The sequence below is a fragment of the Neomonachus schauinslandi genome, chromosome 1 (assembly GCF_002201575.2).
Source record: "Neomonachus schauinslandi chromosome 1, ASM220157v2, whole genome shotgun sequence".
Classification (NCBI taxonomy): domain Eukaryota; kingdom Metazoa; phylum Chordata; class Mammalia; order Carnivora; family Phocidae; genus Neomonachus; species Neomonachus schauinslandi.
In genome coordinates, this window is record NC_058403.1 from 200,748,005 (window position 1) to 200,762,922 (window position 14,918).

A 14,918-nucleotide genomic window follows, 5' to 3' on the forward strand; every position below is an offset into this window, starting at 1 on the left:
ATCAGTTAAGAAAGTTCTCTTGGGCGCCTGGGTGGCTCAGTTGGTTAAGCGACTGCCTTCGGCTCAGGTCATGATCCTAGAGTCCCGGGATCGAGTCCCGCATCGGGCTCCCTGCTGGGCAGGGAGTCTGCTTCTCCCTCTGACCCTCCTCCCTCTCATGCTCTCTGTCTCTCATTCTCTCTGTCTCAAATAAATAAATAAATAAATAAAATCTTTAAAAGAAAAAAAAAGAAAAAGAAAGTTCTCTTATGTTCCTAGTTTACTGAGTATTTTTATCATGAATGGGTGTTGGGTTTTGTCAAAGGCTTTTTCTGTAGCCATTGATATAATTATGTGATTTTTCTTTTTTAACTTATTATTGTGATGGATTGCTCTTTTTTTTTTATAATGAAAGATCACAGTGTTTATTCACTTTCATTCCTTCTACTGAGATCAACAACAGGTTCAAACTAGAGGCTCAGAAAAAGTTTGAGAAAAAAATGCCTTATTCCCTTGTTTCTCGCAGATGTGATATATCCTCACCTCATCCACTTTCCTTAGGCACTACCTCTTAAGGCTTGCTGATCTTCTTTCTTTCTTTCTTTCTTTTGCCTGGAATAAATCCCACTCTGTATAATTCTTTAAAATTAAAAAAAATGTTAATCGAAGTATAGTTGACATATAATACATAGTTTCAGGTGTACGACATAGTGATTTGACAATTATATAACATCACGAAATGCTCACAATGAGAAGGGTAGTTACCACGTGTTAGTGGTTACTACTATAGTAATAGTTATTATACTATTATTGATTCTATTTCCTATGCTATATTTTTCATCCCCATGACTTATTTATGACTGGAAGTTTGTACCTCTTAATCTTCACGTATATCGTCTGTCCCCCCATCCCCCTATAATTCTTATACATTTCTGGATTTAGTTTGCTAATACTTGGTTGAGAGTTTTCCCATCTATGTTCATGAGAGATATTGGTCTGTAGTTTTCTTGTGATATCTTTGTTTGGTTTTGGTATTAGGGTAATTGGATGAGTTAGGAAGTATTCTTTCTTCTATCCTCTGAAAGGGATTGTAGAGAATTGATATAATTTTTTCCTTAAATATTTGGTAGAATTCACCAGTGAACTCCTAGGCCTAGTGCTTTCTGTTTTTGAAAGGTTGTTACTTACTCAGTTTCTTTTTTTTTTTTTTTTTAAGATTTTATTTTTAAGTAATCTCTGCACCCAACGTGGGGCTCGAACCCACAACCCCAAAATCAAGAGTCACATGCTCTACTGACTGAGCCAACCAGGCATCGCACTCCATTTCTTTAATAGAAGTAGATCTGTTCACACTGTCTACCTCTAGGGCGAAGAAGTACGAAGGAGGGCAGAGGAGATGCCACCATCTCCCTGTCCTTCTATCCCATCTTAGGTACTGATGTTAGCTGGGCTGGGGTCCTTCTGCCCCTTCCTGGCTCTCACGTAGACACATAGAAAACCGTCAGTGTTTCTTTCTGCTGTCTTTCTTGTATGAAAAGAATTTACAGCATCCTTGAGCCTGCACATTGCTTTCACAGCAGAGCATTATGCTGTGACCAGAACCTCAAGATCCGTGAGTGCAGGTCTAGCCCCTCCTGTCGAGACCTTGTGTAGCTCATGCTGTGCACAGGTTTTGCTTCATGGAGCTGAGCTGTGACTCTTCCGTCTGGTGTGGACCACAGAGGTGGGACTGTCAGCTCAAGACATGCATAATCTGATAGATGCTGGGCAGGTACAGAGGGAGCCATAGTTTCTGCCAGCTCTGAACCCAGCCCCACCTGCTTCACACTTGGGACTGGCGTTGGTGGGGAAAGACCAGGGGCACCCTCAACTTCCAGTGAGGTGGGGGCTTTTGCCCTTCACTTGGAGTCCAGTCCCTGTCCATTCCGATGTTCAGTGTTTCTGTTTTGCCTCTATTTGCTCTTGATGTCTCTCGACGGTACATCAGAGAGAAGCACAGATTTTCCAAGCTGTCAGGTTTGGGACAAATCCTGCCCTTTCTGGCACCAGGTATCTCTCCCAACTCAGGATTTCTTGGTTTGAAGGCACCAGTGTGCTCATCTAGAACAGCAGGGGAAGAAGCCTTGCAGAGCCTGGGGAGGTCTGACAGAGCCCACCCCTTTTTCCTTTGAAGCAGGGAGTCAAATATGTTGTGATGGGTGCCTCATAGAGATGGTATAGGGACTTGGAGTGACCAGTGGCTCATAGGAATGGCATGGTAACAAGCATGAGCACATCACACTATTCCTCAAGCTTGGGCCACCAGAGCCAGAAGCCACTGAAGTCTGGCAGTGCGGGAGGTCATGGCGGAGACCTCAACCCTCCTATGACCCTGGCTAACCTGGACACGTGCACAAGGCCCAAGCTGCTCCTGTCCAGAGTCAGGCAGGGGGCTTGGGCCCAGCTGACGGTGTGCCCCCCCCCCCAACTCTTCTTTGCAGCTTTCTATATGAACCCAACAGCCAGGGGTACAAATACTACCGACAGAAGCTGGAAGAGTTCCGGAAAGCTAAGGCTGGCCCCACAGGCACTCTCATGGCACCTGACCTCAGCCTGAAACGCAAATCCCCTCCTGAGACCCCATCGGGGTCCTTGCCCCCAGCTGCTGCCTGCCCTGCCTCATCTGCCCCCTCGCCTGCAGTCACCCCAGCTCCAGCCATCCCCGGGAAGCCAGCCACCACAGCCACTGTGAAAAAGAAGCGGAAGAGCCGGTGGGGGCCTGAAGAGGACAAGGTGGAACTCCCACCTGCCGAGCTGGTACAGAGGGATGTAGACGCCTCTCCTTCACCTCTGTCAGGTGCGCTGACCCCCTTCCCCCACCTCTGTCACGATAGCCTGGCTTCTTTCACTCAAATAGTGTTTCCACGCTTCATCTGTGTTGTAGCATATGTCAGAGTTTCATTCCTTATGGCTGAATGATATTCCATTTCATGGATGGACTACACTGTTTATCCATTAATCAGTTGACGAACACGTGGGTTTTTCCACCTTTTGGCAACTGTAAATAGTGCTGTTGTGAACATTGGTCTACAAGTACTATTTGAATCCTTGATTTTGATTCTCTTGGGCCTATACCTAGGAGTGGAATCACTGGGTCGTATGGTAATTCTGTTTAACTTTTTGAGGAACCGCCAAACTATTTTCTACAGCAGCTGCACCATTTGATAGTCCCACCAGCAGTGCACAAGGGTTCCCATTTTTCCACATCCTTGCCTTTTTTTTTTATTTTTAAAGATTTTATTTATTTATTTGAGACAGAGAGAGAGAGCACATGAGAGTGGGGGAGGGTCAGAGGGAGAAGCAGACTCCCTGCTGAGCAGGGAGCCCGATGCGGGACTCGATTCCGGGACTCCAGGATCACGACCTGAGCCGAAGGCAGTTGCTTAACCGACTGAGCCACCCAGGCACCCCCTTGCCTTTATATAATAGCCATCCCAGCAGGTGTAAAGTGGAGTCACGTTGTAGTTTTGAATTGTGTTTCCCTAATGTCTGATGGTATTGAGCATCTTTCATGTGCTAATTGGTCATTTGTATAGCTTATTTGGAGAAATGTCTATTTTAGTCCTTTGCCCACTTTTAAATTGGGCTGTCTTTGTTGTTGAGTTGTAGGAGTTCTTTATATATTCTGGATAGTAACCTCCTATTCAGATACATGGTTTGCAAATACATCCTCTCAGTCTGTGGATTGTCTTTTTATTCTCTTGATGGTGTCCTTTGATGCACAGAAGTTTTAAATTTTGACTAAGTTCCATTTATTTTTTCTTTTGTTGCCTGTGCTTTTGGTTTCATTTATGAAACCATAGCTAAATTCAAGGTCATGAAGATTTGCCCCAATGTTCTAAGTTTTTTATAGTTTTGGGACTTTTGATCTATTTTGAGGCAATTTTTATATATGATATAAGCTAAGGATCCAACTTACTCTCTTGCATTTGGAGATCCAGTTTTCCCAGCCCCATTTGTTGAAGAGACTTTTCTTTCCCCATTGAATGGTCTTGAAACCCTTGTCAAAAATCAGTTGTCCTTAGATGTAAGGGTTTATTTCTGGGCTCTCTATTCTGTTACACTGGTTTGTATGTCTGTCCTTAGGTCAGTACCAACTGTTTTGATTACTGTAGCTTTGTAGTAAGTTTTGAAATTGGGAGTGTGAGTCTTCCAACTTTTTCTTTTTTAAGCTTTGGCTATTGAGGGTCTTGAATTTTCAGATGGGCTTCTCCATTTCTGCAAAAACACTGTTGGGATTTTGATAGGGATTGCCTTGTGTCTATAGATTGCTTTGGGCAGTATGGACATGATAACAATACTTAAGTCTTCCTTACAACAACAACAACAACAACCAGTCTTCCAGACTGTGAACACAGGATGTCTTTCCATTTATTTAGATCTTTAATTTCTTTCAACATGTTTTGTAGTTTTCATTGTACATGTCTGACACTTCCTTGGTTAAATTTGTTCCTAAGTGATTTTTTTTTTTCCTGAGGCTATTGTAAACGGAATTGCTTTTTAAATTTTCGTTTAGGATTGTTTGTTGCTAATGTATAGAAATAAAACTGATTTTTGCATGTTGATGTTGGATCCTCCCAACTTCGCTGAATTCACTTATTAGCTCTGACAATCTTTTGGTGGATTCTTTAGGTTTTCCTGTGTGTATAATTATGATCATGTCGTCTGCAAGTAGAGAGAATTCTACTTCTTGTTTTCCACGTGGGATGCCTCTTATTTCTTTTTCTTGCCTAATTGCTCTAGTTAGCGTTTCCAGTACTAAGTTGAATAGAGGTGGGGAAAATGGGCATCCTTGACTTGTTCTGATCTTAGGGGGAATGTTTTCAGTCTTTTACTATTGAGTATGATGTAAGAAAGGAAGTTCCTTTCTGTTCCTAGTTTATTGAATGTTTTTATCATGGAGGGGTATTAGATTTTGTCACATGCTTTCTCTGTATCAGTTGAAATGATTGGATGGGTTTTTTCCTTCAGTCTGTTAATGTGGTGTATTACATTGGTTAATTTTCTTATATTGAACCATGTGATATTGTGGTTTATTAGAAATACATATTTGGGGCGCCTGGGTGGCTCAGTTGGTTGGGCGACTGCCTTCGGCTCAGGTCATGATCCTGGAGTCCTGGGATCGAGTCCCACGTCGGGCTCCCTGCTCAGCAGGGGGTCTGCTTCTCCCTCTGATCCTCTTTCCTCTCATGCTCTCTGTCTCTCATTCTCTCTCTCTCTCAAATAAGTAAATAAAATCTTAAAAAAAAAAAAAAGAAATACATATTTGGCCATTCAGATGACCAAAATAATATTTCTCATATGTATTTGGTCTTTGTTCACAGTTCCTGGCTCACAGTTCCTCCCAAAGCCCTTGGAATTTCCTGAGTGATAAGAGCAGTGGGAGCATCTTTTGTTGTATTATTTGGTCTCCGTCCTCAGTTCATGAAAATGCTTCAGAGCCATAAAGGTGAAATGGGGGTCTTGTTGTTTATAATAAGCCCCTTTCCACCACAAGTGGGTTTATGTTACTGAGGTGACTTTTGGAAAGCACCTAAGGATGGGGGTTGGTGGCCAGGGGATCCAACCATGAATAGAGGGTTGGAACTTTCTGTCCCACCTCCTAGTTTCCAGGGAGGGGAGAGGGGCTGGAGGTTGAATCAGTCAACAGCAGCTAGTGATTTTATCAATCATGCCTATGTGGTGAAGTCTCCATAAAAACCCAAAGAGACAGGGTTCAGAGAGCTTCCAGGTTGGTGAACACATGGAGGTTCAGGGAGAGTGGTGTGCTCGAGAGAGCATAGAAGCTCTGGGCGCTTTCCCCATACCTTGCCCAGGGCATCTTTTCCATCTGGCTTTCCTAACTTATATCCATTTATAATATGTAAGTAAAGCAGTAACCTGGTAAGTAAAATGTTTTTCTGAGTTGTGTGAGCCAGTATAGCAAATTAATTGAACCCAGGAGGGGGATCATTGGAACCTCTGATCTACAGCCAGTCAGCAGCATGGGTGATGACTTGGGCTTATATAGTTGGTGACTAAAGTTGGCTGGGGAGGCGGGGGGAGCAGTCTTATAAGACTGACCCCTTAACCCATGGAATCCTATGCTACCTTCTGGTGGGTAGTGTTAGAACTGAGTTGGCCTATTGGACACCCAGCAGGTGTCTGAGAATTGCTCGTTGGTGTGGGGAACTTCCCTCCACCCACACACACACTTTGGAATTGGTACCAGCACTCTATTTAAACCACCCGTGCATATCTGGGATAAACCCCACTTGGTCATGGTGAATAATCCTTTTAGCATGCTATTATATTCAGTTTGCTGGTATTTTGTTGCATATGTCTGCATCTATATTCATAAGGAATGTTGGTCTATGGTTTTCTTGTGTCTTTGTCAGCTTTTGGTATCAGGGTAATACTAGTGTTATGGAATGAGTTAGGAAATATTCTCTCCAGTTTTTTGGAAGAGTTTGAGAAGAATTATTAGCATTAATTGTTCTTTTAAATGGTTGGTAGAATTTACCAGTAATGCCATCTGGTTCTGGGCTTTTCTTTGTTGGGAGGTTTTTTGTTTTGTTTTGTTTTTGTTTTTAAAGATTTTATTTATTTATTTATAAGACAGAGAGAGACTCAGAGAGAGAGGGAACACAAGTAGGGGGAGTCGGGGAGGGAGAAGCAGGCTTCCCGCCGAGCATGGAGACCGATGTGGGGCTCAATCCCAGGACCCTGGGATCATGACCTGAGCCGAAGGCGCTTAACGACTGAGCCACCCAGGCGCCCCTGTTGGGAGGTTTTTGATTGCTGATTCAATCTCCTTCCTTGCTATAAGTCTGTTTAGGTTTTCTCTTCCTTCTTGAGTTAGTTTTGGTGGTTTATACATTTCTAGGAATTGGTTCACTTCATCTAGGTTATCCAAGTTGTTGGCTTAACAGGTGTTCATAGTAATCTTTTACAATTCTTTTTTATTTCTGTAAAGTCATTCGTAATATCCCCTCTTTCATTTCTGATTTTAATGAGTCTTTTCTTTTTTTCCTTAGGCAGTCTGTCTAAAGGTATGTCAATTTTGTTGATCTTTTCAAAAAACCAACTTTTGGTTTCGTGGATTTTCTATATTATATTTCTATTCCCTACGTCTTATATCTTCATTCTGTTATTTATTTCCTTCCCTCTGCTAGCTCTGGAATTAGTTTGCTTTTCTTTTTCTAGTTCTTTAAGGTGTACGGTTAGGTTATTGATTGGAGATAATTCCTTTTAATTATGTGCAGTTATAGCTGTACATTTCTCTTGTAGCACTGCTTTTGATCAGTCCCATCAGTTTTGCTGTCTTGTGCTTTCGTGTTCCTTCGTCTCTTAAATTTTTCTAATCTCTCTTGGTGATTTCCTCTTTGATCCATTGATTGTTTAAGAGTGTTTAATTTCCATATATTTGTGAGTTTTCCAATTTTCCTTCTGTTACTGATTTCTAGTTTCATTCCATTGTGAACAAAAAAGATACTTGGTATGAATTCAGTCTTTTAAAATTGATTAAAACTCGTTTTTATAGCCTCACATGTAATCTATCCTGGAGAATGTTCCATGTGCACTGTATTCTGCCATTGCTGGGTTGCATGTTCTGTATGTGTCTGTTAGGTCTCACTGGTTCTAGTGTTTAATCTTCTATATCCTTATTGATTTTCTGTCTAGATACCTGTCCCTAATTAAAAATGGGTCAGTGAAGTCTCCAGTTGTTATTGTAGAACTGTGTATTTCTCCCCTCAGTTTTGTCAATTTTTGCTATATACTCGTTATATCTTCTTACTGTTTCAAATTTTTTTATCAACATAGAACCTCCTTCTTTCTCTCTTGTAACCTTTTTTAGCTGGAAGTCTATTTTGTCTGATGCTAGTATGGCCATCCCAGCTCGCTCTTGGTTACTGTTTGCATGGAGTATATTTTTCTGTCCTTTCACTTTCAACTGGTTTGTGACTTTGTATCGAAAGTGAGTCTCTTATAGACAGCATATAGATGGATCCTGTTCTCTCCCTTAATTTAAAGTACTTGGAACCATTCTTGTCAAAGAAAGCTCAGGAAATGCATGATGATAAGCACTGTGATTACCACAGTCAGTTTTGCACAATCCGCTCCAACATCCGCCTCCTTGACAGCGTGTAGTCTCATTTCTCCTTTTCTACCACAAACCCACCAGGTTGGGGAGTCTGTTGTCCTCCCGTTCTGCAGGTGAGAATGGGTGACTGAGAGAGGCTGTCTCATGGCCTCTGGCTCACTGCCCTCCACACAGCCTGCACTGCAGGCAGAACCCTCTCTACCGCCCTTGCCCCTGGACACACAAGTACATAGAGGAGTCATATGTGCCCTGGCGCTGACACCTACATTTCTTTTGCAAAGATGGGCGGAGAGGGAAGGCAGCTGAACCAAGTCATGTGGCTGGCCTGTTGGCCTTGTCCGTCCAGCTCTGAGGGTGGTCTTCCAGTCCAAGGAGAGAAGCTAGTGAAGATTCTCCTACTCCCTGGGGTTCTAGATAGCATTTCTCCCCAGGATTGAGGGTGTCTCAGGTCAGATTGCCATCAAGTGTCAAACTCTGGTGCCCACTGAAATGGAGGGTGCTCGGTGGTGGGTGCTGTTCTGATGTGTGTGCGCCATGATTCTGAACCCACTCCCCGAGGCCTGGCCCCAGCTCCCCGCTGGCGAGGAAGCCTCCACTGTGGTCTAGCGTGCAGGCACAGGCTCCAAAGGCTCACATCCAGGGTTAAGTCCCACTGGTCCGTGTCCCTGGGGGAGTGTGGGCAGCCCCCACCTCCTTGCTTGCTGGAAAAGTGGTCCGAGGAGAAGGACAGTGGGCGCGCTCCAGGCACACAGCGGGCTGCTCCGACCTTGGCTCCCTTGCCCGGTTCCCAGGGCTCCCACACAGACCTTCTAGGAGATACTGGGGTATAAGCATGGGCTCAAGGAGCACTTGTGGGTGGTTCTTACAGGCGAGGCCCCAACCCTGGTGCACTGGGAGGACCTGGTTCTTTGCACATGCCAGAAGGGCCTCTGTACCCCCGTTTGCCCACCTTCTCCCTCAGGAAGCTACCGCCTGAGGGGTGGTGGTTTCCGCCACCCAGATGGGGCCGTCACAGCATCTTCATGTGCATTAGTGTTGCTGGCTCCAGCCAAGCTCCGAAGCTGATGCCAAATTAAATGTCAGTTGCTTTGAGGATGGTCGGCTGCCTCCCCGGAAGGAGCTAACAGCCACAGAGCTGAGTCTTATGCCAGACTCTGAACCCGTGTGCGTCTACGCTGGGTGTCTGTTCCCTGCAGGGCTTATTTCCAAGAGTCGGTGTGTGAATGCACACACACACACACACACATGCACATGCTATCTCCACTCTTATGTCTGCCTTTGCAAAGTCCTCGTCTTATCACCCATCAGACACGTGACCTTGAGCGAAGCCCTGGATCTCTAAGTTCTGATGTTGGCGTCTGCAACGTGGGGGTATAGAGTCTGCCTGGAGGTCACGTCAGGATGAAACTGGGTGCTTGTGATAGAGCCTGGTGAGGCCCCCGCGGTCACCCCATGACACGGGATACCAGCTGCTGTGATGTGAAGGCTCTGTCATGTGTGCTGGGTGCCTCAGATGTCATCAGTGCCTGGACACTGTGCCACATGCAGGAGCAGGTCTGGACCCATGCATCCATTGTTGACCAGCCTGTGTTTTGTTTCCAGTTCAGGACCTCAAGGGGCTTGGCTATGAGAAAGGGAAGCCCGTAGGTCTGGTGGGTGTCACGGAGCTGTCAGATGCCCAGAAGAAGCAGCTGAAGGAGCAACAGGAGGTAAGTCTGGGGCCGAGCAGGCAGGCTTCAAAGGGGCTGGTGGAGTATCGTCCCCCACCTCATCTCATAGTTCAGTGGTTGTGTCGCGTTCTTTCTGAGCCTCCCTGTGCTGGGTGGATCCCACAGTCAGGGGAGAGGTCCTTGGGCAGCAGGCCCCTGTCAGCCGCATTCCACCTCCCAAGGGCCCTCCCCAGCCTGCGTTGGACCCAGAGCTGAGGCCTTCTCACACTGGCTGGGCAGCCCCTGAGGCTGGTTCTCTACAGCTACTCCACAACACGCTTGTGGGCTCTTCCTGACTAGGTAGTCTCCATTTTTAAATTTTCCTTCCAGTGTTCCCCAGCAGCCAGTACAGGACAGGCCTGGCTAGCACTGGGGGCCCTGAACGATGTGACAAATGCTCAGTTGGTATTGGGCTGTGATTGGGGTGAGGGCTGGCTTGGTCTCTCTGCTTCTTTCCTGGGAGGACTACAGGCACCTGTCTGTTGGTCCTTGGGGACACTCAACCCCAGTCACCTTCTCCAGGCTGGCAGCCCCATCACCTCACCTTCAACCCTTCTGTGGTCAGGGGCCTGCGGTGTCCTCCTTTGGTGTCCACAGCAAGGGCGCCCAGGATGCGCTGGGTTCCAGGCCAGACTGGGTGAGGCAGAGAGGGGTCCTCCCTGCTCACACGGGGATTCAAGGAACCCAGGGCATGCCCTGACACCAGACCTTGTGTCTTCTTGAGCACTTGCTCTGGGCCCTGTTCATGTGCCTGCCCCGGGGAGGACAGAAAGCAGGAAGGGTGAGGGCACCTGACATGCGCAGGGAAGGCGAAGGGACTGGCCTCCTGCACGTGTGCTCCCTGGCACTGCTCACTGGTGTGTGCGGCCCGCAGATGCAGCAGATGTATGACATGATCATGCAGCACAAGCGTGCGATGCAGGACATGCAGCTGTTGTGGGAGAAGGCCCTGCAGCAGCACCAGCACGGCTACGACAGTGACGAGGAGGTGGACAGTGAGCTGGGCACCTGGGAACACCAGCTGCGGCGCATGGAGATGGACAAGACTCGGGGTGCGCCGAGGAGCACCTTGCGGGTGGGGTGAGGGACAGGATACCTGGGTGAGGCCATGCCCTAGGCACCGCAGGCTCAGGAGGCCCCACTCACCTGTTCAGGAAGGCACCTGGAGGCACCACCTGGGGTCTTAAGCCACCTGCACGACGTGTACGGCCTGGAGCAAGAGACTCGGCTTCTCTGTCTCCGTTTCCTCAGTGGGAAAAAGTAGTTCTCTAAGCGTTTGTGGCTGTTTGAACATGGCACTTAGCAGGGCTGCTTGGAGGAGCAGGGTTTGGGTCGGGGCCTCAACCAGCTGCCTCATTCCCCTATGACCCAAAGTCCCTGCACCCTGCCCAAGACACATACCTGTGCCGGGGGGCCACCTGGCCCGCTCTCCTCCCTCTTCCTTTCTCTCACTTTCCCCCCTGCTTCTCTGGGCAGAGTGGGCCGAGCAGCTGACAAAGATGGGCCGTGGCAAGCACTTTATCGGAGACTTCCTGCCACCAGATGAGCTGGAGAAGTTCATGGAAACCTTTAAGGCCCTGAAGGTGAGCTGGGAGGGTCCCTGGGCACCAGCTTCTGTTGTGGGCTGGCCGGCAGGCAGGCAGCCACGCCGGTGGCCCAGCCCCTCCTGTTAGCCTCATGAGACAGGCGCCTGAGGCAGCCTCGGGGGCCCCCCTTCATTCATAGGGGGAGCTGGGTCCTCTTGCCTCGGGAGGCATCTGTTGATGATAGACACCGTCTGTGGAGGGAATTAGCAGAAAGCAGCCCAGCTGCCGCTTTAGAAACATTTCCCAGGGCTTCAGGGAAATTCTGCTTTCAGTGGAAAAAATTAAGTGCGGTTTACAGGCAAAGCGTTTCTCAGGCAGAAGCCCCCATGGACTGGGTTCTCCAGAACAAGAATTCACATTCCTGCCATGCTGTCATGATGCTTCTGAGGAGAGATAGCTGACGGGGCACATCCCATGTCATCTTTTGGGGGATTTTTGTAAAACTGCTTTGTACCGCATAACCTCATCAATAAGGCGGTCACCTTATTGACCCCATCTTTTTAGCATTCTGTGTAACGAATTGCCCTCAGAACCTAGGACTTTTCTTTACTGATGAACCATTAATCTTTCCCATGGTGAGTGAAGCCTGTGTGACCCGTCACCTTGCCCTCGTTGACTTTGCCACCAGGCAGCTTGGTACAGAGTCTGACCCTGGGGACCCTGAAAAGGAGCATCTTGATCTGTTCTTAAGGAATCTGACCTGGTACAGAGGCTGCAGATGGGCAGATGGTCCCAGCGGCCAGTCAGGCCATTGGTGGTGGGAAGGGGTGGTATTCAGGCCAGAGCCAGGACCCGGGACAGTTGCAGCCCTGGTGGATGACAGCCACCTCCTTGCCCTGCAGGAGGGCCGAGAGCCTGACTACTCAGAGTACAAAGAGTTCAAGCTGACAGTGGAGAACATCGGGTACCAGATGCTGATGAAAATGGGCTGGAAGGAGGGCGACGGGCTGGGCTCAGAGGGCCAGGGCATCAAGAACCCAGTCAACAAGTGAGTGTATGCGCCCCCTGCCACTCCTCCTGCTGGCATCCACCCAGCCCCCTGCTCACTTGGCCCTGTCCACCCCCCCCGCAGAGGCACCACCACAGTAGATGGAGCAGGCTTTGGCATCGACCGGCCAGCTGAGCTCTCCAAGGAGGATGATGAGTATGAGGCCTTCCGCAAGAGGATGATGCTGGCCTACCGCTTCCGGCCCAACCCCCTGGTGCGTGTGTTCCCAGCGCCCCATATGGCTCCTGGCTGGGCTGCCCAGAATCTCAGCAGGGGGGTGGCAGTGCTGGTAACAGAGCTGTCTCTCCTTCCCCAGTCCAGCTAAGCCAGGTCTCACTAGCAACTCCCCATCTCTCCACCTGCCCTTCCCTCTGTGAGCTTAGCTGTCCCTGGAACATTCTGGGCAGGAGGAACCACTGTGTTTAGCATTGACCCCCTCCCCTTTTTCTTTTTTTGCCTCTCACAGAACAACCCCAGACGGCCTTACTACTGAGTATTCTGGAAAAACGCACAATTGTATTTTCCAAACGACTGACCTTCCCTGGACTGTGGAATGTTCTGGCCTGCATTTCTGCCTGCCCTTCCCGTTGTCTCAAGTGTCATGCCGTGTATTAAAGTTCCAGTGCTTGCCTACCAGGGCAGCCTGGTTTTGCCATCACCAGAAACCGCTCTGTTTCCATAGCAGCGGGGCTGGGTTGGGCAGATGGGGCTGGGATGCTGCTGGGAAAGCTCCCTGGTGCCTGAGAAATAGGAGAGAACCATCTAGAAATCTGTCTATGGGGCCCCTCACCATCAGCTTGGGTTAGAGTTGAGGGGAGGATCCACAGATCCTCTGAGAGAGACTGGTGGCTGACCAGCCAAGACCTGGCTGCACCTGGACCAGGGGCATCAGGGACCTCCCAGTGTAGCACTGTGCTGCAGGAGTTAGGTTGGAAGGGGTCCCCAGACAGGGCCCAGCCCTCTTCAGATCTGTGGGGCAGGTGGACCCAGGGCACACCTGTGCCAGTCACCTCACCAGCAGGTGGCGTTGATGGCCCCTCCCCGAAGCTTATCTGTGACAGTTGCAGCCCAGGCTACCCCAGTAGCCAGTGGGGTGGACACAGGAGTCCCTGGGGCTCGTGCCTTTAGGGGACAACTCTGTGGACAGATGCAGCATGCCAAGTGCTCCCTACATCTCCAGAGCCTGCACCTCATATTTGTGCCAAGACTACCTGGGGATCTCATTCAGTTGCAGCTGCTGAGTGAGCAGCTTGGGTGGGATCCTAGCAATCCAAGAGCCTTGCTTAAAGTATGGCTTGGAGCCCTGAGGGATCCCCACAACCCACCCATCTGCCCACACATGTGTCTAGTGGGTCCTGCTCAACCCCTGTGGGCTCAGGGGCTTAAAGACTCCAGCTGGAGTTAGGCTTCTGGGCCAGCCTGCATTCTCATAGTCATTTAGTAAACAGCACCAACTGTGTGAACTGGATGGATAGGCTCTGCCCCCTGGCAGCCAGTCTGTTGTGTACATGGTGGTGAACCTGAGACTGATAAATGCAAAGAGGAACTGGGTGCTGTCTTGGCGGCAGCCTGGGGAGTGTCTCAGTATGGGGGAGGAGGGCATCCAGGGACTGGGAGTCTCAGCACAAGAGCCCAGGCAGGGATGACATATACCACCCTGTCTCCCTTCCATAGACACTGTGCCCAGGGCAGGACCAGGGGTGACATTCCCATGTGTGGAGGCTGCCCAGTGGTCCCAGGTCTTGAGCACAAGAGTAGCTCTGGGCAGCCAGAGGTTCCAATGATAGGGATCCTTGGCCTTGGTCCCAGGCACCTCGCCATCCAGGTCAAGGTCACCCTTCAATTGAATTAGTGACCTGGAGGCTCTCCAGACTTAGCCCATGGACTTTACCCCCAGGCAAGTGGAGAGGTGGAAGAGAATGGGCCCCAAATTCGGTGTGCATGCACATGCACATCCCAGACACAGATGCAAGGCCAGGTTGCTAGACAGAGCTGGATCAGACACCCCTGGCCTTGGAGGAGGAGGAGGAGTGGGGCTGGGGTGGCAGAGAGGGCTACCTGGAGGAGGGGACATTGGGATCTGCTTTAAGGGCTGAGGAAATACTAGAGGGTCCATCTTGCAGACAGGAAGGAGGCCTGGGGGGTGTTGGCACCGCTAGAGTTGGGAAAAGTCAAGAAATGAGACTGGAGCCTCAGGTCAGTCCAGAGGAACCTGAACTTAACCCATGGGCAATGGACAACTGGGAGGGAGGCTAGGAGGGAGGCTGTCAGGTCGGTGGCCAGAAGATCATCTTGTCACCCAGGCTCAGAGATGGGACCCAGGTGGCACAAGGCCAAGGGGCTGCATGGAAAAAGGGTGAGGGTTAGAATCTTCCCCACACACAGACTGTGGGCCTCCCCAAAGGCACGTGCTCACTGTTTTCCAGCAGCCACAAGTAACACATGGGCGAGAGCCCAAGGTGGGTTGGAGACGGTTGCCTCCTAAATCTCTCCCTACCCTACTATATAGTCCCCTCCCTGGTGCAGCCCCCCCC

General features: G+C 49.1%; 1 protein-coding gene across 2 annotated transcripts in view; it reads left to right on the top strand.

Annotated features, from left to right (window-relative positions):
- Positions 1-13,047, top strand: part of SUGP1 (SURP and G-patch domain containing 1) — a 32,793-nt gene extending 19,746 nt beyond the window's left edge. Inside the window, exons 8-14 of one of the 2 annotated variants that reach the window (XM_021683078.1) lie at positions 2,460-2,815; positions 9,704-9,810; positions 10,685-10,862; positions 11,287-11,393; positions 12,239-12,384; positions 12,469-12,598; positions 12,851-13,047. In XM_021683078.1, the coding sequence (XP_021538753.1) occupies positions 2,460-2,815; positions 9,704-9,810; positions 10,685-10,862; positions 11,287-11,393; positions 12,239-12,384; positions 12,469-12,598; positions 12,851-12,877 (1,051 nt within the window). In that variant the 3' untranslated portion in view covers positions 12,878-13,047. The remainder of the gene's footprint in view (positions 1-2,459; positions 2,816-9,703; positions 9,811-10,684; positions 10,863-11,286; positions 11,394-12,238; positions 12,385-12,468; positions 12,599-12,850) is intronic. The other variant, XM_021683077.1, reaches the window with a different exon arrangement.
- Positions 13,048-14,918: the final 1,871 nt, after the last annotated feature.